At 39.2% G+C, this 14,623-nt stretch overlaps 1 protein-coding gene and 1 pseudogene across 3 annotated transcripts in view; one reads left to right on the top strand and one right to left on the bottom strand.

The window, feature by feature from the left end:
• The window catches only part of INO80 (INO80 complex ATPase subunit), a 180,402-nt gene that overhangs the window by 70,604 nt on the left and 95,175 nt on the right, over positions 1–14,623 (top strand). For all 3 annotated transcript variants that reach the window (XM_053595850.1, XM_053595851.1, XM_053595849.1), the window contains exons 16-22: positions 207–349; positions 1,943–2,027; positions 3,873–3,990; positions 6,219–6,304; positions 11,643–11,810; positions 12,008–12,141; positions 13,142–13,209. In XM_053595850.1, the coding sequence (XP_053451825.1) occupies positions 207–349; positions 1,943–2,027; positions 3,873–3,990; positions 6,219–6,304; positions 11,643–11,810; positions 12,008–12,141; positions 13,142–13,209 (802 nt within the window). The remainder of the gene's footprint in view (positions 1–206; positions 350–1,942; positions 2,028–3,872; positions 3,991–6,218; positions 6,305–11,642; positions 11,811–12,007; positions 12,142–13,141; positions 13,210–14,623) is intronic.
• On the bottom strand, positions 10,208–11,023 carry LOC128589022 (thioredoxin reductase-like selenoprotein T; annotated as a pseudogene).

Below are 14,623 nucleotides of genomic sequence, written 5' to 3'. Positions count from 1 at the left end.
ATAAGCTTTTAGCGTAGATCGTGATAAAGGTGAGTGCTTTAAAAACAATTTTGGTTCACTTTATTGCTTATCTCCCTATCACATTGGAGAAGCACATCTTCAGGACTGTCTTAAATATCTTGGTCCTAGAGTATAGTCCATAACTTTATAACCTTGTTATGAATTTTTAGGTATACTTTTTCCCCTTTCCTCTCTTATATTTACAGAAGACCCTCTACACTCAGGATGCCCCCTTCCATGTGGTTATCACCAGCTACCAGCTGGTGGTACAGGATGTAAAATATTTCCAGCGGGTAAAGTGGCAATACATGGTACTGGATGAGGCTCAGGCGCTCAAGAGTAGTTCCAGGTAATATGAGTAGTAGCAGCCAAACTCAGTGGATTGGGTTATTCCTATATATGAATGAATGAGGATCAAAGAACATGGATTGACATGTCTATGTATCTGCCTTGTAATTGACCAGAAGGCACAAATTCCCTTTTATATTTTTTCCTGGGATACACATATTAAAGCATAGATTACAATGATTTGTATCCATTGCTAGCACCCTATTCAGTAATTATGACTGTTTAACAAGTTGTTTTTCTTCAAGGTAAATTTCTATGAAGGAAGGGGTTTCTTTTTTTCTTTGTTTCTTTCTTTCTTTGAGAGATTATTTTAAACAGCAGTTCTAAATAGTAAGTAAAATGTTTCATTATGTGAATTGGTGGTTCTATTTTAATGTTGATTGTCTAGTTGCTGAATAGTTACTAGACCTCCAAGAATGCTTTTAAAACTGAGTATAAAGTGTTACTTAGTAGTCAGGTTTGGTATATTTTTATTATCACTTGGTGAGTCCATAGCACTTTCTTAGAGTTCTATTTTAAGTGGCTAAATGGTATTTTCCATGGAGTTTTTCATCCTCTGAAGTGGATTATTTCATATTACTTTTTTTTTTTTGAGACAGAGTCTCACTATGTCACTTTCTCGGTAGAGTGCTGTGACGTCACAGCTTATAGCAACTTCTAACTCTTGGGCTTAAGCGATTTTCTTGCCTTAGCCTCCCATGTAGCTGGGACTACAGGTGCCTGCCACAACGCCCGACTATTTTCTGTTGCAGTTCTCATTGTTGTTTAGCTGGCCCGGGCCAGGTTCAAACCCTCCAACCTTGTTGTATGTGGCTGGTGCCGTAACCACTATGCTACAGATGCCAAGACATATTACACTTTTTTGAAGGAGGATTCACCTGTGGCCAGGAGCGATGAAGACTAATTTTATTTATTTATTTATTTTTAGAGACAGAGTCTCACTTTGTTGCCCTCAGGAGAGTGCTGTGGTGTCACAGCTCACAGCAACCTCCAATTCCTGGGCTTGGGAGGCTGAGGCAGGAGAATCTCCTGAGTAGCTGGGACCACAGGTGCCCACCACAATGCCCAGCTATTTTTTGTTGCAGTTTGGCCTGGGCCAGGTTTGAACCCGCCACCCTCTGTATATGGGGCTGGCGCCCTACCCACTGAGCCCCCCGTGCCACCTGAAGACTAATTTTATATTTTCTTCTCATATCCCCTCTTCTTCCATTGCTCCCTCCTGTACTCACATCAGAAGTACACAGATTAACTTTAATTCTTTGTCCTCCCCATAAGTAACTTCTAATTAAATAAACAAAATGTACCAAAGATAATAGAAGAGTTTCTAAAGCTAGAAATGATTTTACTCTGCCAGTTTGAGGACTGTGTTTTGCCTAAGCCTTAATTCTGTGTTTTTGGTATAGAAGAGTCAGTTCCCTTCACATTTCCTATTCTTAGCATTGTTAAATAATCTTTTCAATTGTATATATGATGGAATAGTAGTTTGCAAGTATTACTTTTTTGGAAAATACTTTTAGAAATATGGGGTCTCAGTAGGGTAAACAAAGGAAAATTTACAGCTAACATGCAATTTATAACTTATTTTATTAAACAGTGTTCGTTGGAAGATCCTTTTACAGTTCCAGTGTCGGAATCGGCTTTTGCTAACTGGGACCCCCATTCAGAACACCATGGCAGAGGTAGGCACTTAGTTTAGGTCTTAGGTTTATGTGTTCATAAAACAGAATGGTTCCAGCACAGCATAGAATTCTCTACCCATGACCCCATGGAGTGCTGCTGCTCTATACAAATTAAATTATAGTTCCCACATAAAAGGAAGAATTTGACCATAGTTTGCTCTAAGTCATGTTTTAGGCATCATTCATATTTTCTAATTCTCTGGCATAAAGCTAATGAATTATTTTATTCCTTTGTGTAATAACTAGTGACCTCTTTACGAAATGTTTTCCATCTAATTAAGAGATGTTTTTATTCTGGAGCTGAAAAGTAATACTCTTTAACAGTGAAAGAAGTTAATTAATTTATTTATTTACATAGTTTCATTTTGTTGCCCTCGGTAGAGTGCTGTGGCCTTATAGCTCACAGCAACCTCAAATTCTTGGGCTTAAGTCATTCTCTTGCCTCAGCCTCCCAAGTAGCTGGAACTACAGGCATCTGCTATAATGCCCTGCTATTTTTAGAGATGGGGGTCTGGCTCTTGTTCAGACTGGTCTCAAACCCATGAGCTCAGGCAATCTACCCACCTCTGCCTTCCAGAGTACTAGGATTATAGGTGTGAGCCACTGCCTAGCCAAAAATTTTTTTTCCTTTTTTTTTTGGTTTCACATAAGTCTACCAGACAAAATATTTTCTTTAAGAAAGATAATTGATCATCTTTCTAAAATAAGGATCAGAACACTTTCTGTAAAACTCTAGATAATTTAGACTTTAGAGGCCATATAGTCACTATTGCAACTACTCACCTTTGCCTATGTAATATGAAAGATACATAAATAGGCATAGCTGGGTTTTAATAAAACTTTATTTACAAAAATATCACAGATCAGACTTGACCCCATAAGCCATAATTTTCTGACCTCTGTCGTAGGGTTATTAGTAAATAACAACTCAGACTATATTCAGTTGTGGAGCATATTTTTGTTTATTTATTTATTTATTTATAAATTTTTGAGACAGAGTCAAGCTGTCACCCTTGGTAGAGTGCTGTGGCGTCAGTGCTCACAGCTCACAGCAACCTGAAACTCTTGGGCTTAAGCAATTCTTTTGCCTCAGCCTCTGAAGTAACTGGGACTACAATGGCCCGCCACAATGCCTGGCTATTTGTTGTTGTTGTTGTTATTGTTGTTGCAGTTGTCATTGTTGTTTTAGCTTGTCTGGCCACCCGCCAGCTTTGGTATATGTGACCGGAGCCCTACACACTGACTTACATGTGCTGCCCAATATTTTTTATTTTTTTTTTGAGACAGAGTCTCACTATGTCACCTTTGGTAGAATGCTGTGGCGTCATAGCTCATAGCAACCTCAAACTCCTAGGCTTAAGCAATTCTCTTGCCTCAGCCTCCCAAGTAGCTGGGACTACAGGCTGTCCACCACAACGCCTGGCTATTTTTAGTGAGATCTCACTCTGGCTCAGGCTGGTCTCAAACTGCTGAGCTTAGGCAATCCATCTGCCTTAAACTTCCAAGTGCTGGGATTCAGGTGTGAGCCACTGTGCCCAGCTGGAACGTATTTTTAAAATAAGATCTTTAAAACTATCCCATTGTAAAATTTGAACAGGACTTATACTTTCAAATGTTCAGTTTGAAATTAATTAAAGAATAATCACAACATCTAGTAGAATTAAAGTTGGTTGATGAGATGTGCTTGCACTTCTTCACTTTCTCTTTCACACTTAAACTTGTGTCAGACAAATACACAGGCACCTTCAACTTTCTCTCACTTTTTCTCTTCTAATATATCGTTACAAATTCATTTTACTGCCCTGTAGCTATTTCAGTGTTTGTTTTTGTGTTGTTTTTTTCCAGCTCTGGGCTCTGCTACATTTCATTATGCCAACATTATTTGATTCACATGAGGAATTTAACGAATGGTTTTCCAAGGACATTGAGAGCCATGCTGAAAACAAGTCTGCTATTGATGAGAGTGAGTACTATTATGAGCTTTCTTGCTTGCTATCTATCTCTCCATGTAGGCAATCACATAACTGTGTATTTTCTTTTTTTTACACTCGGCGCTATACTAATGAGGAATAATTGTGTATTTTCTTCTATGTGAAAAATTTTTCTTACAGTACACATAGAAGAATCAAGGTACAAAAAGTTTTTTCTCTCATATAATAATAATTATTAATGATAATATTATTTAATAATTATAATAATTTTTTGAGAAAGAGTCTCACTCAGTTGCCCTGCAGTTAACTGCCATGGCATCATAGCTCACAGCAACCTCAAACTCTTGGGCTCAAGTGATTCTCTGGTGTCAGCCTCCTGAGTAGCTGGAACTATAGGTGCCTGCCACAACACCCAGCTATTTTTAGATGCCGGGTCTCACTCTTGCTGAGGCTGGTCTCAAACCCGTGAGCTTAGGCATTCTGCCTGCCTAGGCCTCCCAGAGTGCTGGGATTACAGGTGTGAGCCACCATGCCTGGCTGTCATATAATAATGTTCTTTGTATATATTTAATAGTTAGAACAAGGACTAATATAGGTGTTGGCTACTATCAACACCTGCACTGAGCAGGCATAATTTATAAAGTACTACATTTTGGTTTGCAGGCTCTCCATTATCTACCTTGATCTTGAAAATATCATATTAGAATTATATTATTTGTGTAATGGGTCAAGGTCTTTTTTTCTATCATAAAACTGAAACATATTGGAAGGGTTATTTTTGTTGACTTTTTTTTTTTTTTTTCCAGTTTCTGGCTGGGGCTGGGTTTGAACCTGCCACCTCCAGTATATGGGGCTGGCACCCTACTCCTTTGAGCCACAAGCTCCACCCTTGATTTTTTTTTTTTTTCTTAAACATATAGTAAGATTTGTTAGGCAGTGCCTGCAGCTCCTTGGGTAGGGTGTAAGCCACGTACACCAGAGCTGGTGGGTTCAAACCTGCTAAAACAACAATGACAACTGCAACAAAAAAAATAGCCGGGCATTGTGGTGGGCGCCTGTAGTCCCAGCTACTTGGGAGGCTGAGGCAAGAGAATCGCTTAAGCCCCGGAGTCTGAGGTTGCTGTGAGCTGTGAGGCCATGGCACTCTACCCGGGCAACAGGTTGAGACTCTTATCTCAAAAAAAAAAAAAAAGATTTAATTGTATTGTGAACATCCTTATCCTTGTTTATCAATACTTTTTGCTATATTGAATTATATCTGCCTGCTTTTGAGTGTATTCTGGGTGTTTATTACATACATATGAGGTGAGATCTAGCTATTAGAAAAACCCTTAAGTGATTGTACACTGCAAGCTAATTTGCTAATATTTTTTGAAAGATAATCTTTAGGGAACACTAAGAGCTCCTTAATGTATATGAGGTTTTTCTTTTCTCTTTTTTGAGACAGTGTTTCACTCTGTTACGGAGGTTAGAATACTGTGGCATCAACCTAGCTTTTTTTAATTAAAAAAAAAATTTTTTTTTTTTTTTTTGAGACAGAGTCTCACCTTGTCACCCCTGGTCGAGTGCCATGGCGATAGCTCATAGCAACCTCAGATTCTTGGGCTCAAGCGATTCTCTTGCCTCAGCCTCCCAAGTAGCTGGGATTATAGCGCCTGCCACAATGCCCAGCTATTTTTAGAGACCAGATCTCGCTCAGGCTGGTCTCAAACTTGTGAGCTCAGGCAGTCCACCTGCCTTGGCCTTTCAGAGTGCTAGGATTACAAGCGTGAGGCACTGCACCCGGCCTGTGTCAACCTCGCTTACGGCAACCTCTACCTCCTGGGTTTAAGCAATCCTCTTGCCTCAGCCTCCCAAGTAGCTGGGGCAATAGGGGCCCACCACAATGCTCAGTTAATTTTTTAGTAGAGATAGGGTCTTGCTATTGCTCAAGCTGGTCTAGAACTCTCGAGCTGAAGTTGTCATCCTGCCTTAGCCTCCTTAAGTGCTAGGATTACAAGGATGAGCCACTGCACCTGGCTCTAAAAGTGAATTTTAGTGAAAATAGAGCCTAATGCATTTAATCAATTTACAATAGCAAGATGTTATAGAAAATGAAAATTCATTGATTTTCTACTTGAGCAAAATATTCCATTTTACTTTCAGAGAATCATTGAGCGAAAAGGTGGTTAAAGGCATTAGTGAAAGATGAGTATAGTATTTGTTTTGATTGTATTAAATCAATATAATATATTATGTGGGGGGCCTTCTGACATTTCAGATCAGCTCTCTCGGTTACACATGATCTTAAAGCCATTTATGCTGAGAAGAATCAAGAAAGATGTGGAAAATGAATTGTCTGACAAGGTAAGAAAAGAAGACTTCATCAGTTTAAGCCTCATTTGGCATCAACTTAGGGTTCCTGGGTTTGGGACACTTTTTTCTTGACACTTTTTTTCTGTGCCATGGCAACAGCCTAATTCACAGCAACCTCAGATTCCTAGATTCGAGCAATCCTCCTGCCTCCACTGCCCAAGTAGCTGGGACTCAAAGCACCCACCACAATGCCCTTGTAATTTTTGTGTTTTTAGTAGAGAGGGGGTCTTACTCTTGCTCATGCTGATCTAGTTTCCCTGAGTTCAAAAATCTATGTAATTTTTGTGTTTTTAGTAGAGAGGGGGTCTTACTCTTGCTCATGCTGATCTAGTTTTCCTGAGCTCAAAATCTAGGATGTAAGGGCGGCGCCTGTGGCTCAGTGAGTAGAGCGCCGGCCCCATATGCTGAGGGTGCCGGGTTCAAACCCAGCCCTGGCCAAACTGCAACAAAAAAATAGCCGGACGTTATGGCGGGCGCCCGTAGTCCCAGCTGCTCAGGAGGCTGAGGCAAGAGAATGGCATAAGCCCAAGAGTTAGAGGTTGCTGTGAGCCGTGTGACGTCTTGGCACTCTACCCAAGGGCGGTACAGTGAGACTCTGTCTCTACAAAAAAAAGATAAATAAATAAATAAATCTAGGATGTAAGATACTCCTGCCTTGGCTTCCTAGAGTGCTGAGTTTACAGGCTTGAGCCATTACACCCGGCCTGGGAAACTTCTTGGTATATGTTTAGTTGAAGATTAATTAGAATGTTCAAGGAAAGACTTTTTTTTTTTTTTTTGAGACAGTCTCAGGCTGTCACCCTGGGTAGAGTGCTGTGGCATCATAGCTCACAGCAACCTCCAACTCAAGTGATCCTCTTGCCTCAGTTTTTTTCTATTTTTAATAGAGACAGGGTCTTGCTTTTGCTCAGCCTGGTCTCAAACTTGTGAGCTCAAGCAATCTCCCCACCTTAGCCTCCCAGAGTGCTAGGATTATAGGCTTGAGCCACCGCACCCAGTTTGAGCAAAGACTTTTAATCTTGAGTGGATTAAAGAAGACTTGAAATGAGGCAAGTAATCAAAGAAAATATCTTCCCTCTGTCCTTTTTTTAATACTTTTTTAAAATAGTTTTTTAATGGGAGAATTTTAAACATTGCAAAAGCAAAAAGAATAATAGTGTAATGAACTCCTTTGTACTCATTATACAGTGTCAACAATGATCAAATCATGGCTATCCTTACTTCTGTGGATTATTCGAAAGCAAATCCCAAATATATTTTATTTGATTTATAAATACTTTCGTATGTATTTCTAAAACGTTTGGTCTTTTTAAAAACTGACCACTTGCCACTATCATCCCTACTAAAAAAGTTCCATGATAGTGTTATGCATCTGGTCAGTGCTCAGATATGCCTGTTCTTCTTTGTGCATTTTTTATGTGTCTCTTTCTGTCTCTTAAAGAACTCGTTTTTTAATTCAAGATACAGGCAGGGGCTAGGGCGCCGTCCACATACACCGGGTCTGGCAGGTTTAAACCTGGCCTGGGCCTGCCAAACAGCAATGACGACTACAACAACAGCAAAAAGAAATAGCCAGGTATTGTGGACGGCAACTGTAGTCCCAGCTACTTGGGAGGCTGAGGCAAGAGAATCACTTCAGCCCAAGAGTTTGAGGTTGCTATGAGCTGTGACACCAGGGCATTCTACCCAGGGTGACAGCTTGAGACTCTCAAAAAAAAAAAGATATAGGCACAGTCCATACATAGCTTTTGGGTGATAGTCTTATACATCTTTCAGTCCTTTCATTCTTGTTTTCCCCTTACAATTCTTTGTTGAAGAAACAAGAGGGGTTTTGGCCTGTAGAGTATCTCGCATGCTAGATTTTGCTAAATGCATTATTATGCAATATGTTTCTCTCTCATATATTTGTGCAAACTGAGAGATATAGGAGTGTAATGTGCTTTGGTTTGTGGCATTTTTTTAAAATATGAAGCCAATAATTTTTTATTGGCTCGTAAATAATTTTATGGGAAAGAGTTCTTGCCAGAAAATTCTTTAATCCTGTATTATTTCCTGTAAGTCCTTTTCCTGTTCTTCTTTCTTTTTCTCCTGGTTTCCAGTTGTTTGGGGTGGGGAGAGTTGTTCCATCTTCCATAGATTGCTCTTTTTCCTTATGATTCTAATCTCTGCCTAAATATATCTTTCCAGGATTTGGTTTTTTTGTTTGTTTGTTCGTTTGTTTTTTGAGACAGAGTCTCACTGTTGCCCTGGGTAGTGTGCCATGGTATCATAGCTGACAGCAACCTCAATCTCTTGAGCTTAAGCAGCCTCAGCCTCCTGAGTAGCTGCGTCAACAGGCACCTGACACAAGGCCCAATTAGTTTTTCTATTTTTAGTAGAGATAGGGTCTCACTCTTGGTCAGGCTGGTCTTAAACTCCTGAGCTCAAGGGATTCACCTGCTTTGGCCTCCCAGAATGCTAAGATGACAGGTGTGGCCGGCCATTTTTCCAAGTTCTTGATAATATCTTGGTAATCTTCCAGATTTTCTTCTATCACAGCTGGAAAGGTGGATTATTTTGAGTTTAGTGACTCTGAAAGGTTGTGGTGGGGAAAATTACTAAGTCCGGCATCATATGTATACACTCTTCAAATACAGGAATAGAACCGTACCTACATTTGATTACTTTTACTAAAAATTTTGGCAACTATTTTATTAACTGGCTGATTTTACCTCAGAGAACTATAGTAGCAGTTTTGCAGATATGTCTGGTAAGAGGAAAACACTAAAAAAAAAAAAAGATGAATCCTTTAGACACTTATATCAGAAAGGGCTTATACCTGAATAGCATTCATAATTTTTGTTGTTTCATATTAAATCGGGATGTTATCAGACGATGTATTGTGTTTCTTAACCAATGTACTTTGTATACATTTCGTAACCATTATTTGATGTTTATAATCTGATTATAGTTAGGGAAGGCAATAAGGTAGAGGGGACATATGAGGTGGGTCTTGAATGATGAATTGGTATTTACTAGGAAAATATGGTGGGAACAGGGTGCTAGGCCCAACGTGGCATGAGCAAAGTTGAATAATGTAGCATGCTTTGGAAAACATTGTTGAGATTGTTGTGGCTATGGGTTATTGGAGGTGGTGAAGGTAGTAATGAAAGTGAGATAATGGGGTGGGGTCAGAATGTCAAGGCCTTTTCTGTCTAGGTGAGAAGTTTCCGTATTTTAGTATAAGTAAAAATGCACTGTGAAGGGTTTTTAGCAGTTGAATTACTTTATAAGATTTATATGGGATGTATATTAGAACCAGGAGAGACTGGAAGCATGAAGATCGAAAATATATATATTTTTTTTATTTAACTCGTATCTGCTTAGTTTTTTATTTAGTTAAGTATAAAGGCCCAGTTAATCAACTTATTAGGTTGGTCAAAGCAAGGCACTTGAACTAAATAACAAGATTTAAAAAGCAGTTGGTTTTTTAATGGTTCTCTGGTAATCATACACACATATACACACAAATTTGTAGAGTACTCTGGATATAGGTATTTCCCCCATAATCTCGTATAATGCACTATTCACAATCTGCAGTATTTTGAAAACTATATAAACTGGACATAGCCAAATCAGAGATATCTGATAAACTCTTGTAAAGTATTTGGGAACATTAGCTATATTCCTAAAAAGATTAATCTGAAACTATAAAAAAGGAAAATTCATATAAAAGCACAACAGATTTAAACAGACATTTTGGGGGAAAGAAAAATCAAATTGTAACTCAATTGTCCATTTTTTAAAAAATATGACTAAGAAAAAAGTTACAAACAGTAATGTTTACTTTTTTTTTCGAGTATTCAGAAGTAATGTTTACTTAAAAAAAAAAAACTGGGTGAATTTGTCGGGGAAGAAAGCTATACAGTATTATTGCACTCCATGAATGTGCAGAATTCCAAAATGCGCCAGCACTGGAAAACTCTTGCGTTGAGGTTTTCCAAAAGGTACAATGAGCCTGCCAAGAAAGCATCTGGTCTGTACTAACAGCTTGCTGTCTTCAGTACAGGCCTTCATACTGTCAGTTACGCTGCTCTTGCAAAAATCCCTTAATGTAATAGAGTTTTCAGTGCTGATGGGTGGGGCTGTGATCGATGATGCGGGATTGAATCCATATGCACATTGAGCTTCATCTCATTTTCAAGAATTTGAACAAGTTGTTGCATGGAGGGAGATGACCATATTCCAACTTAGACCATACAGGTACATCGTTTAAAGTTATCTCAAATGCACCTGTTGTCATACACTGGTTCTCAATCGTGTTGCTCAAGAAGAAAACCATGATACATGCATAGACTTTATTTTCTTGGCCCCACTGCCAGATACTAGGAGCTTGCATGCCAAAGAAAGCAAAAGGATCCTTGCCAACAATTATTAAGCCTATTAATACTAATATGAAGATTGATAGGAAAGATGCTATGTGTCTATATATTGGTCGAGGGAGGTAATTCTTACCTTCAGTGTGGATGCCTGGGTATCACTGGCTGACAACGCACATGTACTCCTCAAACACCCTCCACAACCTCAGGAAACACAAATCTGGAACTTGAGCAGCTGCCCTGTGGTGTACTGCATCTTTAATCTCTTGCTGGGCACGCCGCCTATGTTGGCTGAGGCCTCGCTCCAGACCACCACCCATGCTGCCACCAGGAGAAGCAGCAGAAGCCTCATCTTAAATGAGACAGCCACTTCAGCCACCCTCAAATCGAGACTGCAAAGAAGAAAAATATTAGCAGAAAAATATTAGCAAAAATATTAGGAGAAAAATATTAGCAGCCTAGGCTATATCAGATGAGGGCCTAATAGTAGGGAAATAAGAACAGTTAAAACAGTGATTCCTAATAAATTTCAGGGTGAATTGATGGATTTAGGAAATGGTAGAGCATTAATGTGAGAGTGAGAGAGAAATCAGAACTGAAGGAAATTAGTCTTTGGGCAACTGAATGAATGATAAAGCTGTAATATTAACTAATTTAGTGAATTATAGCAAAGACAATTTTTTTCCTGATATGTCACATGAGAAATTGCTGCAGAGTAAGTGCTTCTTTCATAGTAGTGAAAACATGAATTGGGAGATGTTTGGGAATATATTTTTGCAAGTGACTGTATGAGTCATATAGTTGGTGGTACTGGAAATGGAAGAGATTCCCCAGGGAGAGCATGTAGAACGAGACAAGAGAAGATGACTAAGTAAAGAATATCTTTTTCTGGGTAATTATCTGTATTGTTTACTCAGTGATGATCCGTTTTACATGTGTTTTCAACTATAAATGTTCTTACTGATTTTTAGATTGAGATTCTAATGTACTGCCAACTGACCAGCCGACAGAAGCTATTATATCAAGCACTAAAGAACAAAATTTCTATTGAGGATTTGTTGCAGTCTTCTATGGGCTCTACGCAACAAGCACAGAACACCACCAGCAGCCTCATGAATCTGGTCATGCAGTTCAGGAAGGTAAGAACTTAGATCAGTTGCCTTGAAGTTGTCTTCATTAACCCACTTCAAGAAAAAGGCTTTAGCCTTGATGCCAAATAAAAACTTAAAAAGAGGTCAAAATCGGAAAGTATACATTCTCAAATTAAACATTTGACATTTGGGATCCCTCATTGTTTCAGAGTGATGTGTGGATTTACTATTTCCTTTCCTCCTAGGTGTGTAATCACCCAGAGTTATTCGAACGGCAAGAAACTTGGTCTCCATTTCATATTTCCCTAAAGCCATACCAGATTTCAAAGTTTATCTACCGTCATGGACAGATCAGGGTCTTCAATCATTCACGAGACAGGTGTGCAAGGTGTAATATGTTTACCTCAAGTATTCTTGTAATTTGGGATTTTGTGGCTTAGTAGAGAGTATGAGTTCCCCAACAATGAGACATTTAAGCATAGGATTGATAATTATTGTTGAAGGATCTGTGGTAGGAATTTGAGCATCATTATGGCATAGATGACCTTAAAGACAGAGCTAATATAATACCACTTGCATTCACAAAATAAATGTGTGGTCCATTCTATGCCTCTGAATTAGGATGGGCCTGGCTTCTGGATATTTTAATGAGTTCCCAGAGGATTTCTGCTCACCAATGTTTGAAAACCATGGTTTGAGAAAACTCCTTCTATAGAGTTATAAAAATAATTATCAACAGTATCTAGCAACTAAAACTGAAACACATTTATTTTACTTTGTGAGTTCTCTGTGATAGTTCCAGGTTAATAATACTTAATTGGATAAGCTATAGTAGTTTTTATTTAATGACATATAGGATAACTTACTTTGCTAAAATTATGATCTTCTGAAATAAAGTAAGCCTACTTTGAAGTTGTATTATCTTCTCACATTTTCATTAAGTAATTGTACTTTTTGGTTTTTTGAGACAGAGGATATGTCACCCTCGGTAGAGAGCTGTGGTGTTACAGCTACCTTGAACTCTTGGGCTCAAGCTATTTTCTTGCCTTAGCCTCCCAAGTTGGGACTACAGGCACCCGCCATAGCGCCTAGCTATTTTTTGTTGTAGTTGTCATCATTGTTTAGCTGGCCTGGGCAGGGTTCGAACCCACCAGCCTTGGTGTAGGTGGCTGGTGCCATAACCACTGTGCTATGGGCACCGAGCCATAATTGTACTTTTTGATATTTATGATTTTTGTCTGGTAATATGGCATGAAACTTCTTAAAAGTAGAAACACTTTCAGAACTAAAAGATTCTCCTTAATTTGGAACCTCTGATCTGATTAACTTTTCATTATTTATATTTGGATTTGGATTTATTTTATTTATTTACTTTGCAGGTGGTTAAGGGTTCTTCTTTCTCCATTTGCACCAGACTATATCCAACAGTCTCTCTTTCACAGAAAAGGTAGGTGTTTTGATCTTTGGGAAGGAAAGTGTTCTTTGAGTAATTGATTCGTAACTACCCCGTTTCCCTGAAAATAAGACATCCTCTGAAAATAAGACCTACTTACAGGAAAGATGAGACGTCCCCTGAAAATAAGACCTAGCGCATCTTTGGGAGCATACCTTAAAATAAGACACTGTCTTATTTTTGGGGAAACAGGGTAGTAGTCATTTTTCCTGTATATGCTAGGCCTTCATTTATAAAGTATTGATAAGATTTAATTAAATAATTTAGTCACCTTTATGTGTATACACTCTAAGATGTGTGACTATAACAGGGAACAATGGAAAATGATTATATTGACCTTCCATCTTTATTTTATACTTGCCTTTTAAGAATTTCTTGCTAAAGTCAATGCTGGACTCTCTTTCTCTTTCCTTTTCTTTTCTTTTTTTTTGAGACTAAATCTCAAGCTGTCACCCTGGGTAGAGTGCCATGGCATCATAGCTCGCATCAACCGCCAACTCTTGGGCTAAAACGATCCTCTTCAGTTTTTCTATTTTTAGTAGAGATGGGGGTCTTGATTTTGCTCGGGCTGGTCTTGAAGTAATGAGCTCAAGATATCCGCCCACCTGGGCCTGCCAGAGTGCTAGGATTACAGGCGTAAGCCACTGTGCCTGGCCTCTTTTTTCTTTTTTTGAAACAGGTTCTCTCTTGTTCAACCTGGAGTGCAGTTGTATCATCATAACTCATTGCAACCTCAAACTCAAACAATCCTCCTGTCTCAGCCTCCTGAGTAGCTTGACTATAAGCACACATTCCTATGCCTGGCTAATTTTTTTCTATCTTTAGTAGAGACGGGAGTCTCACTCTTGCTCAGACTGGTCTCGAACTCCTGACCTTAAGCAATCCTGGCTTGGCTTCCCTCAGTGCTGGGATTATAGCCTGAACCACTATGCTGGGCCATGTCCTATCTTTTTCTTTTTCCTGGAATGATAAAAGAAAAAGCTCTTAGCAGGCCGGGCACAGTGGTTCACGCTTGTAATCCTAGCATTCTGGGAGGCCGAGGCAGGTGGATTGCCTGAGCTCACAGGTTTGAGACCAACTGGAGTGTGAGTGAGACTCCATTTCCAAAAAAATTGCCAAGCATTGTGGCAGGTGCCTATAGTCCCAGCTACTCAGGAGGCTGAGGCAAGAGAATCACTTGAGCCCAAGAGTTTGAGGTTGCTGTGAGCTATGACGCCATGGTACTCTACTGAGGGTGACAAGTAAGACTCCGTCTCAGAAAAAAAAAAAAGGCAGTTATCAAATGATCCAAAAATCCACTCTGGTCCCTTTGTCATATCTCACCAAATTGCCTCTTCTACCTCTGATTAAAGTACAAAGATATGGCACTCTGACTTCCATCAAAGTGGCTAGATCAGAACCTTTAGAA

Source organism: Nycticebus coucang, chromosome 6, assembly GCF_027406575.1.
Source record: "Nycticebus coucang isolate mNycCou1 chromosome 6, mNycCou1.pri, whole genome shotgun sequence".
Classification (NCBI taxonomy): domain Eukaryota; kingdom Metazoa; phylum Chordata; class Mammalia; order Primates; family Lorisidae; genus Nycticebus; species Nycticebus coucang.
This window is presented reverse-complemented; position numbering and strand designations above follow the sequence as displayed.